A 19036-nucleotide genomic window follows, 5' to 3' on the forward strand; every position below is an offset into this window, starting at 1 on the left:
ACGGACCACTTAATCACAAGTCACAAAATGAAAGAAATCAATAACGCTCCCACCACAAGTGGTAGCCTGCATGTGACGAGGCTGTAATCAATAAATAATGAGAGTTATGCAAATGCATCTCCCACTTGGCCACGCCGAAGTGTGGGCTGCTCACTCCGCCTCCTGATGTTTTTGAAGTCCAAAGATGCAAGACTGTTTTTCAGGCAAGATCTAAGACATCCTGGTGTGATGCAGACAGCCTCTGTGTGTGAGAGTGTTTGTGTGAGAGTGTGTGTGTGTGTGTGTGTGTGTGTGTGTGTGTGTGTGTGTGTGTGTGTGTGTGTGTGTGTGTGTTGTCCATGAGAACCCTCAAATGGGGACGACAACAATAAGCAGTGTTACTGTGGTCTCTAGTGGTCGAGCACGGTGTTACACTCATCCTCCAGATGACTGTCCTTCATTGGCAAAGGCTTTATGCAACCTCGGTTCCAAAAATGTAAAAAAAAAAAAAAAAAAGGAAAAACAGAAAGAGATGTTCTGCAAACCTGATATTTTATTCACCATTTCAGCACCGTTTCATAAAAAAGTGTCCGCTCACTTTGAATTTTTTATGACAGTGAGAGGTCTCAGAAAAGTTGGGTCATCGGCAGCACAAGGCTGAAGAAACAAATGGTGCTGAGGAGGAGGAGGAGGAGGAGGAGCAGCAGCTGCTTTCAGTTACGTAGGTTAGTTGGAAACAGGTCAGTGATGGACTGGCTTTAAGAGCATCTGAGAGAGGCGGGGTCTCAGAAGTAAATATAACCCGAGGTCCACCGATCTGACTAAATCTAAGTGTAAAAACTGTGATATAACGTCAGAATGATGTTCTTCAGGGAAAACTGAAGAAGAGAAGGTGAATATCATCAAGAGATTGAAAGAATCTAGAGAAATCCCATGATCCTGGGATCTTAGGGCTTGCACGTGGCGCTGCATTAAAAACAGGCCTGATTCTGTAAAGGACATCGCCGCATGGGCTCGGGAGCACGTCTGGAGATCACTGGCTGACAGCACAGTTGGCCGTGCCATCTGCAAAGGCACGTTAGGGCTCCATCGTGCACAGAATCCTCATGTGAGCGCGGACCAGAAACAGCACTGTTTTCCCTGGGCCAGAGCTAAAAATAGGCTGAGGCCAAGACGAAAGCTGTTACGTGGTCATAGAAATTGACATTTGAAAATCTGTTTGGGAACCAAGGATGCCGAGTCCTCCAGACTGAAGACCAAAGGAATCATATCAGCCTCCAGTTCTCCGCTGGGATGCAATATTCCCTCTGGGATGGGCGGCTTACACACCGGGGGAGAAAATATCAGTTCTTAAAGGTACACACACCTTTGAGAGCAACACATGCTCTCATCCTTTAGAGGGAAGGTCCCGCATCGCAGTGGAATCAACCAACGCTGAACATCCGTGACTAAATCACGACTTTATAGGAGAACCATCCGGCTGCTGAACTGGTACCTGTGGTACCTTATATCCCACAATGGGAGCACATTTCTGTCTCATAAATCCAGCCGCTGCGACATCCCTGTGTCCCAACCTTTTCAGTATAAACATTTGATGATGTTTCTATTTCGTTGTGAATAAAAGATGGGATTTACAACTCACTGCATTCATGTTTTACACAGTTTCCCAACTTTTGTAGACTCCAAACCAGTTTTACAGGATAAAAATGCATCATACTGAATGTGCACACTCGGTTTGTTGTGAAACTGTTGCGTGCACAGCACAGGCTCATGTAGACTCAGCCACACTTCTTCTGTCTCAGTCTGAAGCTGCACAGAGGTCAGAGGTGTCGTGCTTCAGGTAGTGCTTCAGGATCTGAGGGACGTCCAGACGCTCGATCCCGGGGTCCTTATCTGCAAAAGGGAGGCATCTCCGGATGGTCAGTCGAGCCTGCGACATCAGGGATTTGGGGCAAACTGGTGAGAAAGCAAGAGAAAGAGCAAGGTGAAACGTTTGCAGACGGACAGAGGTGTCAAAAGTATTCACATTCATTACTCAGGTAGAAGTGTAGATACTAGAGTTTAAAAATACTCCTGTAGAAGTTGAAGTATCAACTCAAGTTTTTTACTCAAGTAAAAGTATAAAAGTACTGGTTTCAAAACTACTTAAAGTAAAAAAGTAAAAGTAATGTAAGGGGGGAAAAAAGTCATTAAGGAAAAAAGCCATTGAAAATGAATGTATCTTAGTATAATGTAAATATATTAAAGAACCATATATGTGTACTATTGAGCATTAACATGTGTTTCAGAGAGCAGGAGATATGATGACTAGTTGCCTATAAGTATTGTAATGGTGCAAAAAGTCAAACTTCAGAGGCATGTTATCATTTATCCTAACCTTTATTGGAATGTACATCCAAGTTTAGTTGCAGGAATCTGAGGGAACGGATGTAAGAACAAAACTGGACAAGAACATCTGTGCCACAACCACAACAAAATTAACTGGATAGTTATAGTATAGTAATTTTTAAAAGGCCGAAATGAAATAGAGTAACAAGGCTGTTTTTAAAATGTAAGGAGTAAAAAGTACAGATAATTGTGTGAAAATGTAAGGAGTAAAAGTAAAAAGTCATCTGAATAATAATGACTCCAGTGAAGTATAGATAACCAAAATTTCTACTTAAAGGAGCTTGAGGCAGGATTTATGAAAAAAATTAGTATACGTTTTAAGTTTTTAGTAATAATGTCAGATGAAGCGTTCCAAACCAAAAAGAATGTTTCCTCTAGTGTATCTCTCCGTTGCCTTGAACAGGCTGTGTGCTGCAAAATGTGCTGCAATTCGGGCCCAAATTTCCCGCGTTGGGCTGCGGATGTGACGTCACATGACGCTGCATGTGCGTTCTCCCCGTTCTCCCGTGCCGGCTTCACTGTTGGCTGCAGTACCCCCGACGGCCGTCGTGGTGAAGGGTGGCGCTATAGAGTCTCATTTCTTAAAAGGAGCCTCATGCTCCTTTAAGTAAGGTAACGAAGTATTTGTACTTCGTTACTTGACACCTCGGAGACGCACCACGACGACTCACCTCTCTCCTTGAGGAGCAGCAGCAGAGCCTCGTTCTGCTTGGTAGGTTTGTCGATGATGAGCGTTGGCAGGTACACGTCTGCCCCAAAGTCCACGAGCAGCTGGATGTACTCGGCCCCGCAGCCGTAGCGCAGGCACACCTCCAGCACCGTCTTGGGCTGCTTGATCCGCGCCAGCATCTTCTCGTTGGTGCAGTTGTAGTCGGGGTTGGCGCCGTGGAGCAGCAGCAGCTTGAAGCAGTGCAGGTGTCCGTAGACGGCGGCCAGGTACAGGGGCCCCCTGCAGGCCGTGGCGTTGGCGGCCCACTCCGGGACCTTGGGCCGGACGTCCACCTCGGCCCCGAACCGCAGCAGCTCGCGGAGGACGTCCACGTCGCCCTCGCGGGCCGCCGTCAGCACCGGGGAGCAGTTGTTGTGCGGGCTGCCGTTGGGGTCGGCGCCGGCGGCCAGCAGGGCCACCACGCAGTCCAGATGTTTCCCGCTCACAGCTGTGAACAGCGGCGTCTGGGCCTTCACGTCCAGGCTGTCGATCTGGAGGGAAGAGAAGCAGGATGTTGCGGTCTGGATGAATCAATCAATCAATCAAATTTTATTTATATAGCACCTTTCATCCAGGTACATGAAATACAAAGTGCTTTGACATTTTGACTGAAAAATAAGCGTAATAAACAAAAAATAAAAACTGGGAGACCAAAAAAATAAAAACTGGGAGACCAATGCACACTGACATATTGGTCAAATTGGTCAAATATGGTTTTCAGAACACAACATACAATTGGTTGAAAGATTATCTCTTCAATAGGTATCAATTTGTTTGCATTAATAATTGCTATTCTGACAAAGCTAGGCTTACCTGTGGGGTCCCTCAAGGGTCTATTCTGGGACCATTGCTATTTCTTATTTATGTTAATGATTTATCAAATGTTTCAAATACCCTCTCACCAATTATGTTTGCTGACGACACAACCCTTGTTTTCTCTAACGGTAATTTTAATTCATTGATAAGAGAAACAAATGTTGGTCTAACTGCCTATATGAAATGGTTTAAGTTAAATAAATTGTCTCTAAATATAAAGAAATGCAGATTTATAATTTTCAGTGGCAAAAAATCTTATCCAAAAGCTTTATCAAAAATTCAAATTGACTCTGTCGATATGCTCCAGGTATCTTCAATTAGATTCCTGGGAGTTCTGGTTGATGAGAACTTAAATTGGAAAGGTCAAATTGATTGGGTCAATACAAAAATTCATAAATCTCTTGGCATTATTAGACGGATTAGACATTTGGTTAAAACTAATTGTCTTCTCACTCTTTATTATAGTCTAATTTACCCATATCTTTCTTACTGTAATATAGTCTGGGCCAGTACTTTTCCCACAACATTACATAAAATTTTGGTTTGTCAGAAACGTTTTGTCAGGATAGCAACTTGTTCAGATTCATACAGCCCCTCCACTCCTTTGTTTCAGAAACTTTATATTCTCAACATTTATAACATAAATATTTATCAGACATGTGTTTTTATTTATAAGGTCTTAAAGGAGGAAAGCATTCCTGCTCACCTCAAAGATTATTTTACTACAAACTCTCAGGTTCATTCTTATGCAACCCGTCGAGCGTTAGATCTGCATCCTCCAAAATGTGTTACAACCAGGGCTAAATATGCACTACGGTACAGGGGGGTCAAACTATGGAATACATATTCCCATTTAGCAAAAAAATGCTTCTCTGTACAAGGTTTTAGAGGATGTCTGAAACACCACTTAATTTTTGTTTTGTAAATGGAACTGCTCCGGCATGAGTAATGGATGTACCGACACATTTTATCGTTTTGTGTAATCTCCTTGAAATTATTTTTTGTTTTTGTTCATTTGGTTTGTTATTTAGTCGTTTATTTTTTGATTGTTTCTTAATTATTAAATTGTACTCTATCGTTTTTCATATATCCGATCATTTCTCTTTTGTGTAAATTCTTTGTAATTTTCCTTTAATTTCTATCATTTATAGATTTCTAACTGCTCATTTGTATATTTTATTTTCATAAGTATGATATTACATTTTATGTTAACTATAGGTGGAGGCACCTGATAAGCTCTTTTGAGTTTTCGCCTCTTCCTGCACTGTAATTTGTAAAGTTGGTAATTTTATCTGTGTAATGTTTAACTGTGCAAATAAATAAATCTAAAATCTAAATCTAAAAAAAAACATACAATAGGCTATAGTTAATAAAAATGAAAAAAAAAAAAAGATAAAAGTTCAAGGATTAAGGCTAAAAAATAATCAGTCCACAACAATAACATATAATAATAAAAACATTACAAGAAATAGATAAATAAATAAAACAGATACCTTTAAAAAATGTTAAACAGAATAAAACTATATGATGAAGGTTTGATCCAAGAGACAATATGGAAAAGATGGAGCTGTGCATCAAGTGGACTGACGTAGGTTAAAGAGGCGGAGGTTGTGAATGGTGTTGCTGACTCAGATCAGTTTGTTCTCTTCTAGACTTGTAGTCAAGACCGCCTAAACCAAGACCAACACACTACCAAGACCAGAGAGGATCAAGACTAGTTCAGCTCAAGCTCGACCCAAAAAGAACTTAGTTATTTTGTAATCTTGCGTGAGTTGTAGAACATCAGCACAGCTCCATCCTGGTTCAGCTGCTTACGGTTGTATTCAAGTTAACTGCAGGCACAATAACACAGAGAGGTGGATGTCTTATGTGTGAACTCACTATAAATGTTTTCATCAATTAGCTGAGATCAAATATGTGTTACAACTGCACTACCGCTATTTCTACACTATTTGAGGATTGACTCGAGTGCTTTTAAGGATTGACATGACTTCTAACTAGCCTCAAAGTCATCTAGCAAAATAACCAGCCTCCAACACAACCCTCCACCTCAGAAAGGTCTAATGAACTTTAAATGTTACTGATTTAAATTGTACTTAATTTGCAGATGAAACGTGAATTTTAAATATTAAAGATACAGACAATTACTGACTTATTACACCGTATATCAGCATCATTGAAATGGCATAGACCTAATACTTAATCACAACGATATGCAAATATTATTCAAAGGCCAATGATGCCATACATTTATTCAAACAAGGCCATTATAAACACAAAACTGTAATTAAATACAGACACACGTGCAGATGCACCAAAACCTGCATTAAATCAAATGCAAAATACAAATAATTTAACAAAACTGTGCATTAACAAGAGGAAGAACTGGTGACCACCAGATTCTGTCACTTTGGTATGTGCAATGGCATCTCATTTATCCGAGACATGGCGAGACCCAGAGACCTGAGGCTCGAGAACTACAAGTCTATTCTCTTCAACATGTGTTTATTTATTTTCTTGAGCTCATGGAGGCTCTGAGGTGCAGAACACAGCAACATTTGACCAAATAAAACCCAAAAGGCAAAGAAAACTCCACAAATTTCAACTTCAAAACTCAACAATGTTCCAGGACTGTGTGCATCCATCAGAAACTCACAGCTGAAAACACAGTGACGCATGTATGAATCGCCATCATGAAAAATAACTTTGTGAGTGTTTGAGTTATGTCGTCGCGCCTCAGAGCCGATGAAGGTTGCAAAAAGCTCTTCATTACACGTGCGTGTGAGTGAGCGCCTGGCTGCACAGCTGCGGGTGAATGCACCTGTGACTGACAGCATCCCTGATGGAGGTGAAACTCCACTAAGCGAGCGCCGCCTCCAACTGTTGGGCTGTTTTTCTGAGTTTATTCCATCCATCCACAACCTGTGAATCACCGCTGAGCTGATGATGGCGTCTCAGCAGCTGACTCACTCATTTGCAACACGCTTGTCGACAATGGTTCTCTCACAGTCGGTGTTTAAAAAAGGTGACAACAAGGTTGATGACAGGTGGGTTTTGATGATGGAGAGCCATATCGATGAGCTCAAGGAGGTCGAAATGAAACAAACTGGTTCCTCATATTATTTACTTTCTTTAAAAATAGTAGCTGCTGTAGTTTTAATGTCCAAATGTTGGAACATAGGCTTCTTTCTTCTGAGTGCAGTAGCCTGACTGCACGCATTACACAGGGGTCTTCAACTAGATCAGGCCGGGGGCCACATCTGCAAAAGGACTGTATGGAGAGGGCCGCACTGCGTCCGCGCACAAAGCGCACAGGCGGAAAATTTGGGGGTTTTCAAAATGTATTTTCCACTCAAAGACGAAGATTTATGTATATATAATACATTTGTGCACAGGAATGAGCAGGAGAATATCTGTCTAGTTTACATATGAATTATGTATTAATTGTCTCCAGATTTAGTCATTGTGAATGTTAAATATAATATTCAGATAAAGAAATATTTTAAATGCAAGTTTATTTTGAAACCATGCATTGTGCAAACTTAATGAAGTTGATATTGACCTACTTTTAATAAAACACGCCATAATGACAAAGCACCACTTTCCACCAAGATTTCCTTATTTGAATATTATATAAAGCATTGAGCACAAATATTTCGGTCCATAGTAGCCAGTTTGATGTTATAAATAAGGAACCAAAATATTAACCATAAGCTCCTTTTATTTATGACACATCTGTGCATTATATCAGCAAAACAAAACAATCGCATGAAATTATAGGAGGCTTAGAAGTTCATCTGAAATGCAAAACCCCATTTAGAGATTCAAATGAAAGAAATTTCAGGCTAATCCTAGAAGCCTAATGATGTAAACAAGTCCTCTATAAACGGAGGTTAATAACAAATTATGTGACAAACATTATCACTGTGCAACAATGGCAAAAAATCCGAAGCAGTAAAAAACATTTCCAACAGAGATTGACATGTACAAACACTGTCCAATGAATCATTAACCAACTGAAAAGGCTACCAAGCATCTGAAACTTTTATCAATTAACAAAATGCAAAATGTAAACCATGTTAGTTTCGCTTACTTCGTCACTTCCGGCCACCGACCGGAAGTGACATTAAATGCAACGATATATAAAACAATTTAATATATATTAAAGGCATTAATAACTAGGTATGAAATATGAGCAGGGGCCACATAAAAACTCCTGGCGGGCCACGAGTGGCCCGCGGGCCGCCAGTTGAGTATCCCTGCATTACACAGATACAGCTCCAATGTCTCTCACCTAAAAATGCATCTAACCATCTGCATGGCAGAACCTTCTCACCGTATCTCTGTATCTCACCTCTGCACCGTGCTCCAACAGCAACTCCAGGCACCTCAGGTGTCCATGGGCGGCAGCGGTGCGTAGCGGGGTCACCGGGACCCCCCACCCGCTGCGAACATTGATGCACCTCCTGTAACTCTCCTGAGAGAGCAGCTCAGCGAGAACAGTCACATCATCCCTGCACACTGCGCTGTTCAAGGCCTGGCACTGCTCGCTGTCCTCCTCCTCCTCCTCCTTGGGCTGCAGCAGGGAGAAGATCTTTGATATGTCCATCAAACTCATGTTGACGGCTCGGTCCAGAACCATAATGTCACTCCAAGGCAAAGTCCAAGTCAGTGGAGCCCCCGTCTGCGATGCCAGAGAAACACAGTCACTCACGCCGCTCAGGTTCTGAGTGTTTATTAAGCAAGCGTGACATGAGCATGACATGAAAGCTTTCAGGTGCATCGCTTCATTAAAGCAGGCAGGAATTAAAAGCAAACAAGACACCAACCTCACTCTGTTGCTTCCATTTCCAAAAAAATACGTTTTCAAAACTCCAATAAAGTCAGGTGAAGGAAGGAAAGACGAGGAGGTCGTCCAAGGAGTGAGTAAGGCCTCCACAGCAGCTACGAGCGGTGAGAAATGTAGTATGCTATATGTGTGTGTGTGATAGCTGACAATGGGGGCCAGAGCTTCTTTCTGGGGGGAGGTTAGGGGGTTATTTTTAGGACATAGGGGCCAGGCTAAACTTCCATTCTTGGAGAGTCCAGCCTCAGGTTTATAATTAGAAAGGTGATAGAACCTTGACACGCACACATGCACAGACACACGCTGTGATGGACCAGTGTGACTCCGTCGTTCCCTCTGTCTGAAAACAAATGAAAGAACTGGGGCGCCAGCGCCTCATGGTGTAGCATGTGGCACGTGGAAGTCAGCAGGTGTAGCGATAACATCATTTGTAAATGAAATGGCAGTTAGGGTGTTGCGTTGAGATCCCTCGGCTCACACCGAAGCACTATTTAAATAGGTGTCAGCTGCGAGGCTGTGTGAGGCTTTAGAGGAGGTTCAGTCAGCTGTTCCCCTGCCAGACCCGCCCATGTCTTCCTACCGCCCCGTGTTCAGACACATCACATTCTTTCAGCACATGGAAATTTAACAGATTCCTGACATTGTACAAACACGTAAGTGCTGATTTATTTCTTTGAGAACAAAGACAGGTAGCAAGTTAACGTAGGTGTCAGAGTGAGATTTCCACATGGAGAGCAGTCAGCGATGGGAATCAGACACAAGAATTCTCCCTAAACATCACTGCATGTTTCCTGCTAAGATGTCTTTTGAGATTTTAGTTTTTTTATTACCACATAAACATTACTATTAAGACAATATTATTAACACATCACAAACTAAGGATTTTATACAATTTGATTGTCATTCTCATTATATTTATCATATTCATCATTATCAATATAATTTAAAAAAGAGCAAAAATTTCAGTTTTTTAATTCCTTTTTATAAGTCCACATAAACAGACAATGAGTTTACTTACTCAAATGTTAGAAAAGATACATACATACATGCATTCCAGCCTTAAACTGGATTACAATATATGAACTTTTTAATAATAAATTAATAAAAATAAAGTGAGAAAGAACACAACTCTCTCCTTAAATCCTAGTTTTTCTTTTTTGTTTGTTTTTCTTTTGTTTTGTTTCTGATCATTATTATATATCTATATCTATATTTATTTTCATTTTTTTCAGTGGCAGGGGGGTAGACATTTTTCAAATTTCGGTGGCAAAAAACCCAAACTTCAGCTAAAAACAACAGACATCACATTAGTCATCTTGACTTATTGATGAAGTGATATTATTTCCATTAAAAGTGGCCAGTTTCAGTTTAAAGCTTCCCAAAAATGTCAGTCAGCATTAAAGAGGTCTGGAGCTTCTAAAACATTTGAAAATTATTATCATAATTATTATTATTTTTAGTAATTTGATATATCAAAATGTTTGAGCAGACATACATTATTGAATAAATGAAAGTGAGTATCAAAGTCTGCCATTACAATATTTTTTTAGCACAACAGTTTATATGATATTATTTAATGGATAATTTCTCAATATTAATATTATTATTTATTTTATTTTACTTCTCTTTACTTTTAGGCAGTTCCTCCCCGGGGATCTATGAAGTGTTCCTGTTTCTGATTAAATTCCAATGTCAACCACTAGATGGAGCTAGAGGCGCGCTGCTGACAGGAAGTGAAACTATTCTTTTTTCAATGACTCGTTTTCGATATTAAATTACTATATTCTATTTTTAAAAATCAGGTTTGGTGAAACTACAACGTTTAGTTACAATATTTATTTTGGGTGTTCCCCAAATTAAGGACCCAGTGCCTAATTTCCTGTCATAAAAACGTCACAATGGCGACATAAAATGGCCATATTGAAGAAAACCCGGTCCCTGGAGGCTGTATTTTCTACAAAATGGACGAGAATTAAGCTTCTAAACGTCTTTTATGTTGTTGTTTTATTGTTGATTAAAACAAAAAAATATATGTTTTTTCCCGTCCTTTGGGAAGAACAGGATACGAACACGGAGCCGCTGACTGAAGGCTGATTTATGGTTCCGCGTTAAATCGACGCAGAGGCTACGGCGTAGGGTACGCGGACGGTGTGCGTTGCCGCGTACCCTACGGCGAAGGCTACGGCGCCCCCTTCAACTTATTGCAATGCCGAGACCAGGCTTTTAAGGACACGGTTAAACGAGTCTGCCAGATCTATTATAAAGATAGAAGACCCCTCATTTAAACTCAGTTCATTACTTCTCGTCGTCCTGGTGACGGGATGTGGGGGAGCCGGTCTGCTGTCACAAGCAGCACAAGTAAAAGCCTTAAAGTAAAGCCTTCACTGGCCTTGGCAACTTTTATCAGGATGAAACAAGACACAACTGCACATGCAAGCTCTGAAGCGCAGACTAAACACGGGCTTGTGACTTTAAAAGTACATCAGTATCGTGGCAGAAATAATATTTACGCCGACATTTCCCAAAGACGTAAATTGTTCCTCTCCCGGTTCACATTTCAACACTTTTACAGGAGTTCATGTAAAACCTCACAAAGCCCTCCCAATCCCCCCTGATTGGATTTGGGAGGAACTTCTTTGGTGAAGAAATGCGGGTCACAGCAACCTGGGGTTGCCGTAGCAACAGCTAAGGAACGTGGGGTTGCCCTGGCAACAGATGGAATGAGGGGTTATTCTGACAAAAACGCAACTGAAGTTAATTTGGCAAACCCTCAGTGTCATTTCCAGACGGAAGGCAGCAGACGTGAGGGTGTGTCATAGTACTAACAGTGTGAGCTACAGGGATGAGGCGGAGCAAAACAGCTCCCTATCTCTTTATTTTCAAACACGGGCAAAACGCAGCCATTTGCTATGCAAAGGCGCAGCTTTATTTCTGAGCCCGCTGCTAAATTGCAAGGACAAAGGGCAAGTAGTTGCTCTGAGGAGGAAAAAGAAAAAGTCATTCTCAAAAAGGTCAGTAAAAAAACAGCCATTTATTTCCTTATCACTGTATTCAATTTAAACACGCAAAGCAAACAAGTCTGGCCTTTTTCTGTTTCCCCTCCAGCTTTGGTGGTCATTTGAACACTGTAAACATAAAACATCATTACAGCTGCAGCTTACAATTTAAGAGGTTAAACCCATTCCATTTTTTTTTCACAAAGAAATACACACACAGCCATGGCAGCAGGCATGCACTGCAAACCAAACAAACAAACATAAAAAAGTACGAGGAGATATCAAAGGCAGTAAACAAGAACAAGAGGGAGCAATATTATTTGGACAAGTTCCTTTTTGCATTATTGCAGTTACACAGTTAGGGGAGCAAGTAAACTACTACGGAAGTCACACAATTACATATTAAACACATTCAAAGCACCGAAAAACACCACCAACAAAATGACATTAACAGATCCTCAATAAACTATTGACAGATTCTGAACAATTACTAAGACATTTTAATAAAGTTTAGATAATGAGGAAATTGTCCTGAAGCACAGACCTGTTGTTTCAATCATGTAGACAAACATACACGGCTGATCCTGGATCAGATCAGTTGCCTTTAAGCCCTGCCAAACTGAACGCCTCATTTGGATCTACTCATCTGGCTTCCTCTTGGGCTTCTTCGGGTTGCGGGAGCGGCTCTTTGCCTTACATAATGGACAGATGGGAGCATTACGATGAATCTGCTGGTGGCAGGAGAGGCAGGCCTGGAGGAAAGAGAGCAAGAGTTCAGCGCAACCACTGCATCTTTCCTCATTTACTGAAAAGAAGCAAATTACTCAGACAGAACCTGACTAAACTTATTGGTTTATTTCAATGCTAAATCGTGGAATCTCTGAATGTCTGTGTTTTCATCTGGATTATTATTCAGCAACGGCTCGGTTAACATCTGTTTTTTTAGTTGATGTCTACAGATATTTTATTGGTTCCTCACAACAAAAGAAAGATTATCTCCAAAGACTCCCCTCTGCAAATAGTCGGGATTGTTCAGTTCAGTGTTCTGCGTAGAAAATGCAGTTTTTCTGAGCTCACCTTCATCCTCCAACACACCTGGCTAAAACTAATGGATCATAGACAGACTTGTGCAGACATTGATTACAAACTAATGGTGATCCATTCATTTGGATAAGGTGTGCTGAAGCAGAACAGTATTTAAAACATTAAGGGCAGTGCCTCCAAAAGATTTGGATGGAAGAACATTGACAAACAACACCTGTGATCGGTGCAAGGTAGGCTGAAAGGTTCAACGATACCCGACTGTTCAAAATGCTAGTACTGATACTTTTAAAACATCTGGATTATAAGTGCAGCTTTAATTTTCATGTGACACATCAACATGCACACACGGCTATGTGTGTTGAGCTTTCACTTCACATCGATGAAAAACAAGTGTCATTGAAAAATGCTCAGTTTCTCGTTCACACCGCAATGAAATTAGTTTTTTTGTGCTGCCGACATTCTTTAGATGTGACAAAGCTCATCTGTAGTAGCTGTTTACTGGCTGAACACAACAAGCGAGTACATGCTACCCACTTGGCACGGCGTCTCACCGACACTCAGGAGTAGGGGCTGTACTCATTAAGTGCATGTCAAATCTGCCGGCATCACAGGGCCAGAGGTGTTTCTATTATAGTGTCCTCTTGAAGAGCAGCATTACAGTAGATCAGAATCTTTAGGACAAGGTGTTCCAGGGGTGTGCATCAAATCTGTTCAGCAGATAAGTTCCTGCAGTCACAATGACATGATGCGCGGTGGTTGGCCGAGCCATCCAGCGAGCAACTGTGAGAGCATCACATGCAGCTATGATCATAGCTGAGTCCTGTCCTCAAATAGAAATCAATATATAAAAACGCAATGCTCATTTTACTGTACTATAAACATTTCTCCCAAAAAAAGGTTTCTGTATAGACCTTTCCAACAATAGACACATTGGCATGTTGCGGCAGGAAATGCAAAACCGCATTAATTATGACCACATTCCATGCAGGGGAGGGTCCTGGCGTGAGGCTCGCTGGTTCGTTGTCAAGGTTAACTGAACCACTTACAGCAACGAGGCCAGTGTGAACGTGATGCGTCACACCTGTACTTTTGATGTGGCTGTGTGTGTGTGATAAGATCTGAGTCTTAAAAATGCATTCCAAGAAGAGATATTCGGTTGCATGTCTAATTCACTTACAAGTCACGTGCAAGACTAACGATTCAGTGAATACTTAACGTCGCCCAAACTAATACTAGAGTTTTATTGAGCATGAAAAATAAACATAATGACATTAATAGTTAGTTTGTCATCTCATGCTTATGAATCTCAAACGCAGGATTATTAGCTTGTACAGCACGGTAGTGCACTGAAGCAGAGGAAAAACAATTCCCTTCCTTGGCAGACGCCTTTACTCTACTGAGCTGCTTTCTAACCTCTCTGTGTTGTCAGTCGGATTGAAACACGACCCCTCATGACGACAGTATCGTGCTTCTTCATTCATTACCAAAAGAGATATGGTGGTGCAGCCTAACTGTGTGTTAGATTTGATGTGAATACAAATTGCTTTTATTGATCTTCATTTAGGTCTTCCACCGAGCATTCCAAACTTAAATTTGCACATTTATCTCTGTTGCACCGAGAATTGTATGTCAATACCTTCATAGGTGGTGGCTGCTGTCTGAACGTGGCTGTCTGGCGGGCGTCCTGCTTCCTGGACACCTGAAGCTGCTGTGCGGCCGCTGCTGCGGCAGCAAGGGATTCTGGGATGGCTGGCTCGTGTGGCTCCTTCTGCCACTCTGCTTTCTGCTTCTCAAAGTAACTGTGTGAAGAAAAAATGAAAATAAAGACGGAAAGCTGATTATCTTCGGATTATATTTAGAGTTCATGAATCACATTAAAGTTGTCACATTACGTGATCTACCTTGTGTACTGAGAGACGAACGGCAAAATGAATTATCACTACTGAGCTCACATTCGTTTTTGTTAGGTTCATCTCTGAGCAGAAAATGAGTCAGTGCAAGTCTGCATGCATACGCGTGTGTGCGCGCGCATGTGTGTGTGTGTGTACGTCTGTGAAAGAGAACGAGAGAGCAGGGGAGGACTGGGAAAGAAATGCGACCTTGGACTTTATGCCTGACTGGCCCATTTTCAAAAATAAAAAAAGTGATATCACATTTCATTACGCTCTCTGGTTTCCCTCAAAATAGGTCTGTGAAAACTTTTGAGCATTTACAGGACAAATCTAATGTGTTAATTTCCTGTGAACATGACCCACCAACATGCCAGAACTTTAAATGTACTCATAAGCTCCACATAAAGATGCACAATTATTTATTTATATTTATACACACATTGAGATGGTGTGCCTCTTTAGTCTCCATATAAGTAAATACTTCCGTTTTTCCGTCCACTGAGCTGCAGACTTTGCATACTCGTATGTCACTTTAACAGGGCTTCGAGGTGTGATTTAATTTTCTCCAAAACTACTCCATCACATCCTGTAATTCAATTACACAGGACACTATTGTTATAAGCACAATTGCTTGAGAAATGTGCAAATTACGTTGCAGACATCCTCCTCACAGCATCTTAAACCTGACGAGCTCTGACTGCTATGAAAAAGCAAAGCTGAGCACAAACTCCTAATTCTAAGTAACTTGCAGTTGTGGCAAAAACCTTGGAGCACAAAGAAGGAAAGCGGAGACGGCTACCACCTGGACAGCAGTGAACTTACTTGAACTTATACTCAGTACATAGCCAAACTAAAAGGAAATACTAGTGTAAGCTCTAACAGCAACACTCACTGCAGTGAAAGCTATTCTTATTTGAAAAGTTTAGACCGTTTTTCCCCCATCCCAAAGGTTTTAGGTATGCCATATTTAAACAGGAATACATGTAAATGAGGAAACAAATCTGTTCATTAAGTACAGGCAAAGTAAGTCTATGATGTGGTCTGCATGATGGCAGAAAAGAAAAATCTGGGATGAAAAGTTGTTTTGTGCAACTGAACCACTTGACACTGGTAAACGAGAATGTGATTTCTAGAGTCATTAATCACAGTGATTATAAATAAACCAGCTGTGAATCGTGGAGGCACTCAGCCAGTGGCACTTCTACACCTCCTTCCTGATCAAAATATTGATGATAGAACACAGTCCAAACTTAAACTAGGGATATCCGAGTCTCTCCTTGAACATAACTCAAACACACTTCACCTCTACATTCTGCAGACATCGGCTATGATTTACTCTGCTAAATCGTACAATCATCCACCGTTGATGGATGTCAGCCTGAAGTTTGTGCCATTACAAGTCCATCTGTCAGACCCGTGTGTTATACCTCCAATTTTGTGGATAGAAAAAACTCTGTGAAGCCTGAGAGGACTTTACTCATCACCAGCACTTTTGCCAGTTTCCAACGCCTGAGAACCGTTGTAGAGAAGTAGAGAAGAAACTTTCTCTGACGTGAATTTCAGGAGAAGCCAGTCAATCCAGTGAATACCAAATTAGTTTCCAAAAGTCCTTCACAATACCACTAAGACAAGATATCTGAACTCCTGTAAGACTGTAATATCATACAACAAGAAAAAACACAGACTTTACAATTTTACAGAAAGCCAAGAATTGCAATCAATACTGCAACCTTTAAAAGGGTCAGTTCACCAGAAACCATGAATATAGATATGAAGTGTATATTTAACTTGCAGTTTTACAGATATTTGCATCTCTATTAGAAGCCAAGCACTATAAAGTAAAAATGAAACAAGGATTTAAATACAATGAAAGCTATACCAAACCACATGCTTGTGAAATAATTTGAGCACGTATTTCATGGATTGTGCGTGTCTGTTTGTGAGTGTGTACTGACTCCAGGGAGAGCTTCTCCTCCTCTTCATTCAAATTAGGGAGTCTGTGTAGTCCTAACGTCATCCTGAGAGCATCGACATGCTCCTTCAGTGGCTTGTACTCATCATGCAGACGGCGAGTTGTTTCTAGCAGCTTATTCAGGTCATTCTCTGACTGCTTGATGGTGCTCTCCATCTGAAAAAGGAGGTTTTACATTTTAGACGTAGACATGCAAGCTATTCATAGTCGCAACCAGTCATAACATGTTTATTACAAAGAGAGAAAATAAGCTATGGACCAAGTTCATCCTTCTCATCCAATATTATAAATGCAGTCGAGAAATAATCCTCATCTTAAAATGCAGAAATGCTATTTTAACCATCACTACGCTTTAGAGAGTGCTCGTTGCAGAAGATTTTCTACCAACCCCGAGAATCTGTTTGACCTATGTAGGAGTTTTGTTCATGAATTGCAGAACAAGCCCCCTCAAATCAATTTCACACATTTTGATGCCAGCGGCAACCACACTGTCAAATCAGGTAAGTTGTTTGTATTTTCATGATAATTACACACCCACTCATGCTGGTAAAACATCATTACTCCTCTTCAGACTCATCTCACATATTTCAGTCAAAAATAATTGGTTTAGAGATTAAAGTCCTTAAAGTCCGCTAGAGTCCTTACAAACACCAGGAAACTGGACCACATTACACCGGTCATGAAATCACTACACTGGCTTCCAGTGAGTCAAAGGATAGAGTTTAAAATCTTACTGCTGGTCTACAAAGACCTGAATGGTCTTGGACCAAAATACATGGTGGATCTGTTAGTTCCTATGAAGCTCCCAGACCCCTGAGGTTCATCTGGATCTGGTTTGTTGTGGTTCCCAAGAACCAGAACCAAGCAAGGTGAGGCAGCGTTCAGTTATTCTGCTCCTCACCGGTGGAACAAACTTCCTGTAGACCTGAGGTCTGCTACAACTGTAGATCCTTTAAATCAGGCCTAAAACATTACTGTTTACTGAAGCTACTGTTAAATTAAATACTTACCTGCTGTACTCTACTGCCCTTACTTTTTAACAACTTGTGCTTTTTATTATTTTACTTCTTTTTTTATCACCTTATTCTTAATTTTTTCAATCTTATTTGTTATTTACTGTCTAATTATGTCTTGTCGCTTTTAATGTCAATGTAAAGCACTTTGAATTACCTTGTGTTGAATTGTGTTATATAAATAAATTTGCCTTGCCTTGCCTTAAAACCATGGTCTTGTGTAAGAACTATGTCTGCTCAGAAACTTTCTAAAAAAAATGGAGGGGGTGGTGATAACCAAACCATCAACAAATGTGATCCAAACGCTCCTTGAGACCAGAGTTCACCCTCTCACCACATTGATGTCTGCGTGGATGAGCCGCAGCTCCTCCACATGGGCCATCTTCTCCTGCAGGAGCAGGTCCATCTCCTGCTTGTACTCCTTCAGGTGCTTCTCCTCGCCCTCCAGAGCCTCAAACTCCATCTTCAGACGGGACTTGATCTTCTGCATCTGAATGGTCTTATTTCTGCAGGCGGTGGCACAGACAAGACAATAAACACCAACTGTCATGTATCTCTTTCACCTCCACCTCCTCCATGGAACAACCACAACATAAACTAAGCAGTTTATCTGTCCAGTTAGGGCTCATTTCTGTACATTAACTCATCCTAACAGTCCCAGCTCCAGCTGTGTTTACTGAGCCACTGACAGCCTGCTAAGCTAAGCGGCTAGCTCTCACATCTGGTATTTGTTGCTGCACATCTGGACCAACACACGACTGTACAGCACCAGCCTTTCAGTACTGATCTCACTCGCTGCCAGAACCGAGACACACGGCCAGTTAGTGACAACAAGCTTGTGGGGAAACTTGTGAAGAAAGCAAAACAAAACAAAAGAGGAAAACAGGAGCTAGTGTTAGCAAGGTCAGTAACAAAAGCGGCTGGCTAATGTTAGCTCCTGTTTCTGCCCAGAACACCAAACATCTGGAGCTCCGCTCAGATTTACCGGATCTCCAGGATATTCTCCAGTTTGCACATGATTTCTTGCTCGTCCGCCATGGCGTCTCCGTCGCTGGTCGCTACCAACCCCGCAAGGCCACGGTGGTCCCGTCTGGATGGAGAACAAGGAAAAAAAGAAAAGAAAAGCAGCCGGAGAGAGAGGAAGAAAACACAATGGCCCGCGGGAGCGCGCACACAGGCTCGCGCCCGCGAAGTGAAACCGTGGCAACGCAGGATGACGAGCGGAGCGGCGACGCGCATGCGCGACGGCTCCACTTCTATGTTGTTTTTAATTATTATTTTATTAATTTTAATTTTTATCTTTATTTGGAATTTTTTATCTTTTCATCTTTATATGGGTGTTTGGTTTTTGGGGTGTTTGATTTGTATATGACAGTGCTGT

General features: G+C 41.3%; 2 protein-coding genes across 2 annotated transcripts; both read right to left on the bottom strand.

Moving 5' to 3' along the window:
• Window positions 1-292: 292 nt before the first annotated feature.
• Window positions 293-8876, bottom strand: asb12b (ankyrin repeat and SOCS box-containing 12b). The gene is made up of 4 exons (XM_061725771.1): window positions 8722-8876; window positions 8247-8576; window positions 3039-3567; window positions 293-1935 (listed from the first exon to the last, which is right to left on the bottom strand). The coding sequence occupies exons 2-4, from the start codon at window positions 8532-8534 to the stop codon at window positions 1778-1780; spliced, it is 975 nt and encodes a 324-aa protein (XP_061581755.1). The 5' UTR covers window positions 8535-8576; window positions 8722-8876; the 3' UTR covers window positions 293-1777.
• A 2873-nt stretch (window positions 8877-11749) lies between these two features.
• Window positions 11750-18841, bottom strand: zc4h2 (zinc finger, C4H2 domain containing). Its single transcript, XM_061725773.1, has 5 exons — window positions 18641-18841; window positions 17990-18161; window positions 16626-16798; window positions 14415-14577; window positions 11750-12486 (listed from the first exon to the last, which is right to left on the bottom strand). The coding sequence occupies exons 1-5, from the start codon at window positions 18691-18693 to the stop codon at window positions 12373-12375; spliced, it is 675 nt and encodes a 224-aa protein (XP_061581757.1). The 5' UTR covers window positions 18694-18841; the 3' UTR covers window positions 11750-12372.
• Window positions 18842-19036: the final 195 nt, after the last annotated feature.

Source organism: Cololabis saira, chromosome 7 (genome assembly GCF_033807715.1).
Source record: "Cololabis saira isolate AMF1-May2022 chromosome 7, fColSai1.1, whole genome shotgun sequence".
Classification (NCBI taxonomy): domain Eukaryota; kingdom Metazoa; phylum Chordata; class Actinopteri; order Beloniformes; family Belonidae; genus Cololabis; species Cololabis saira.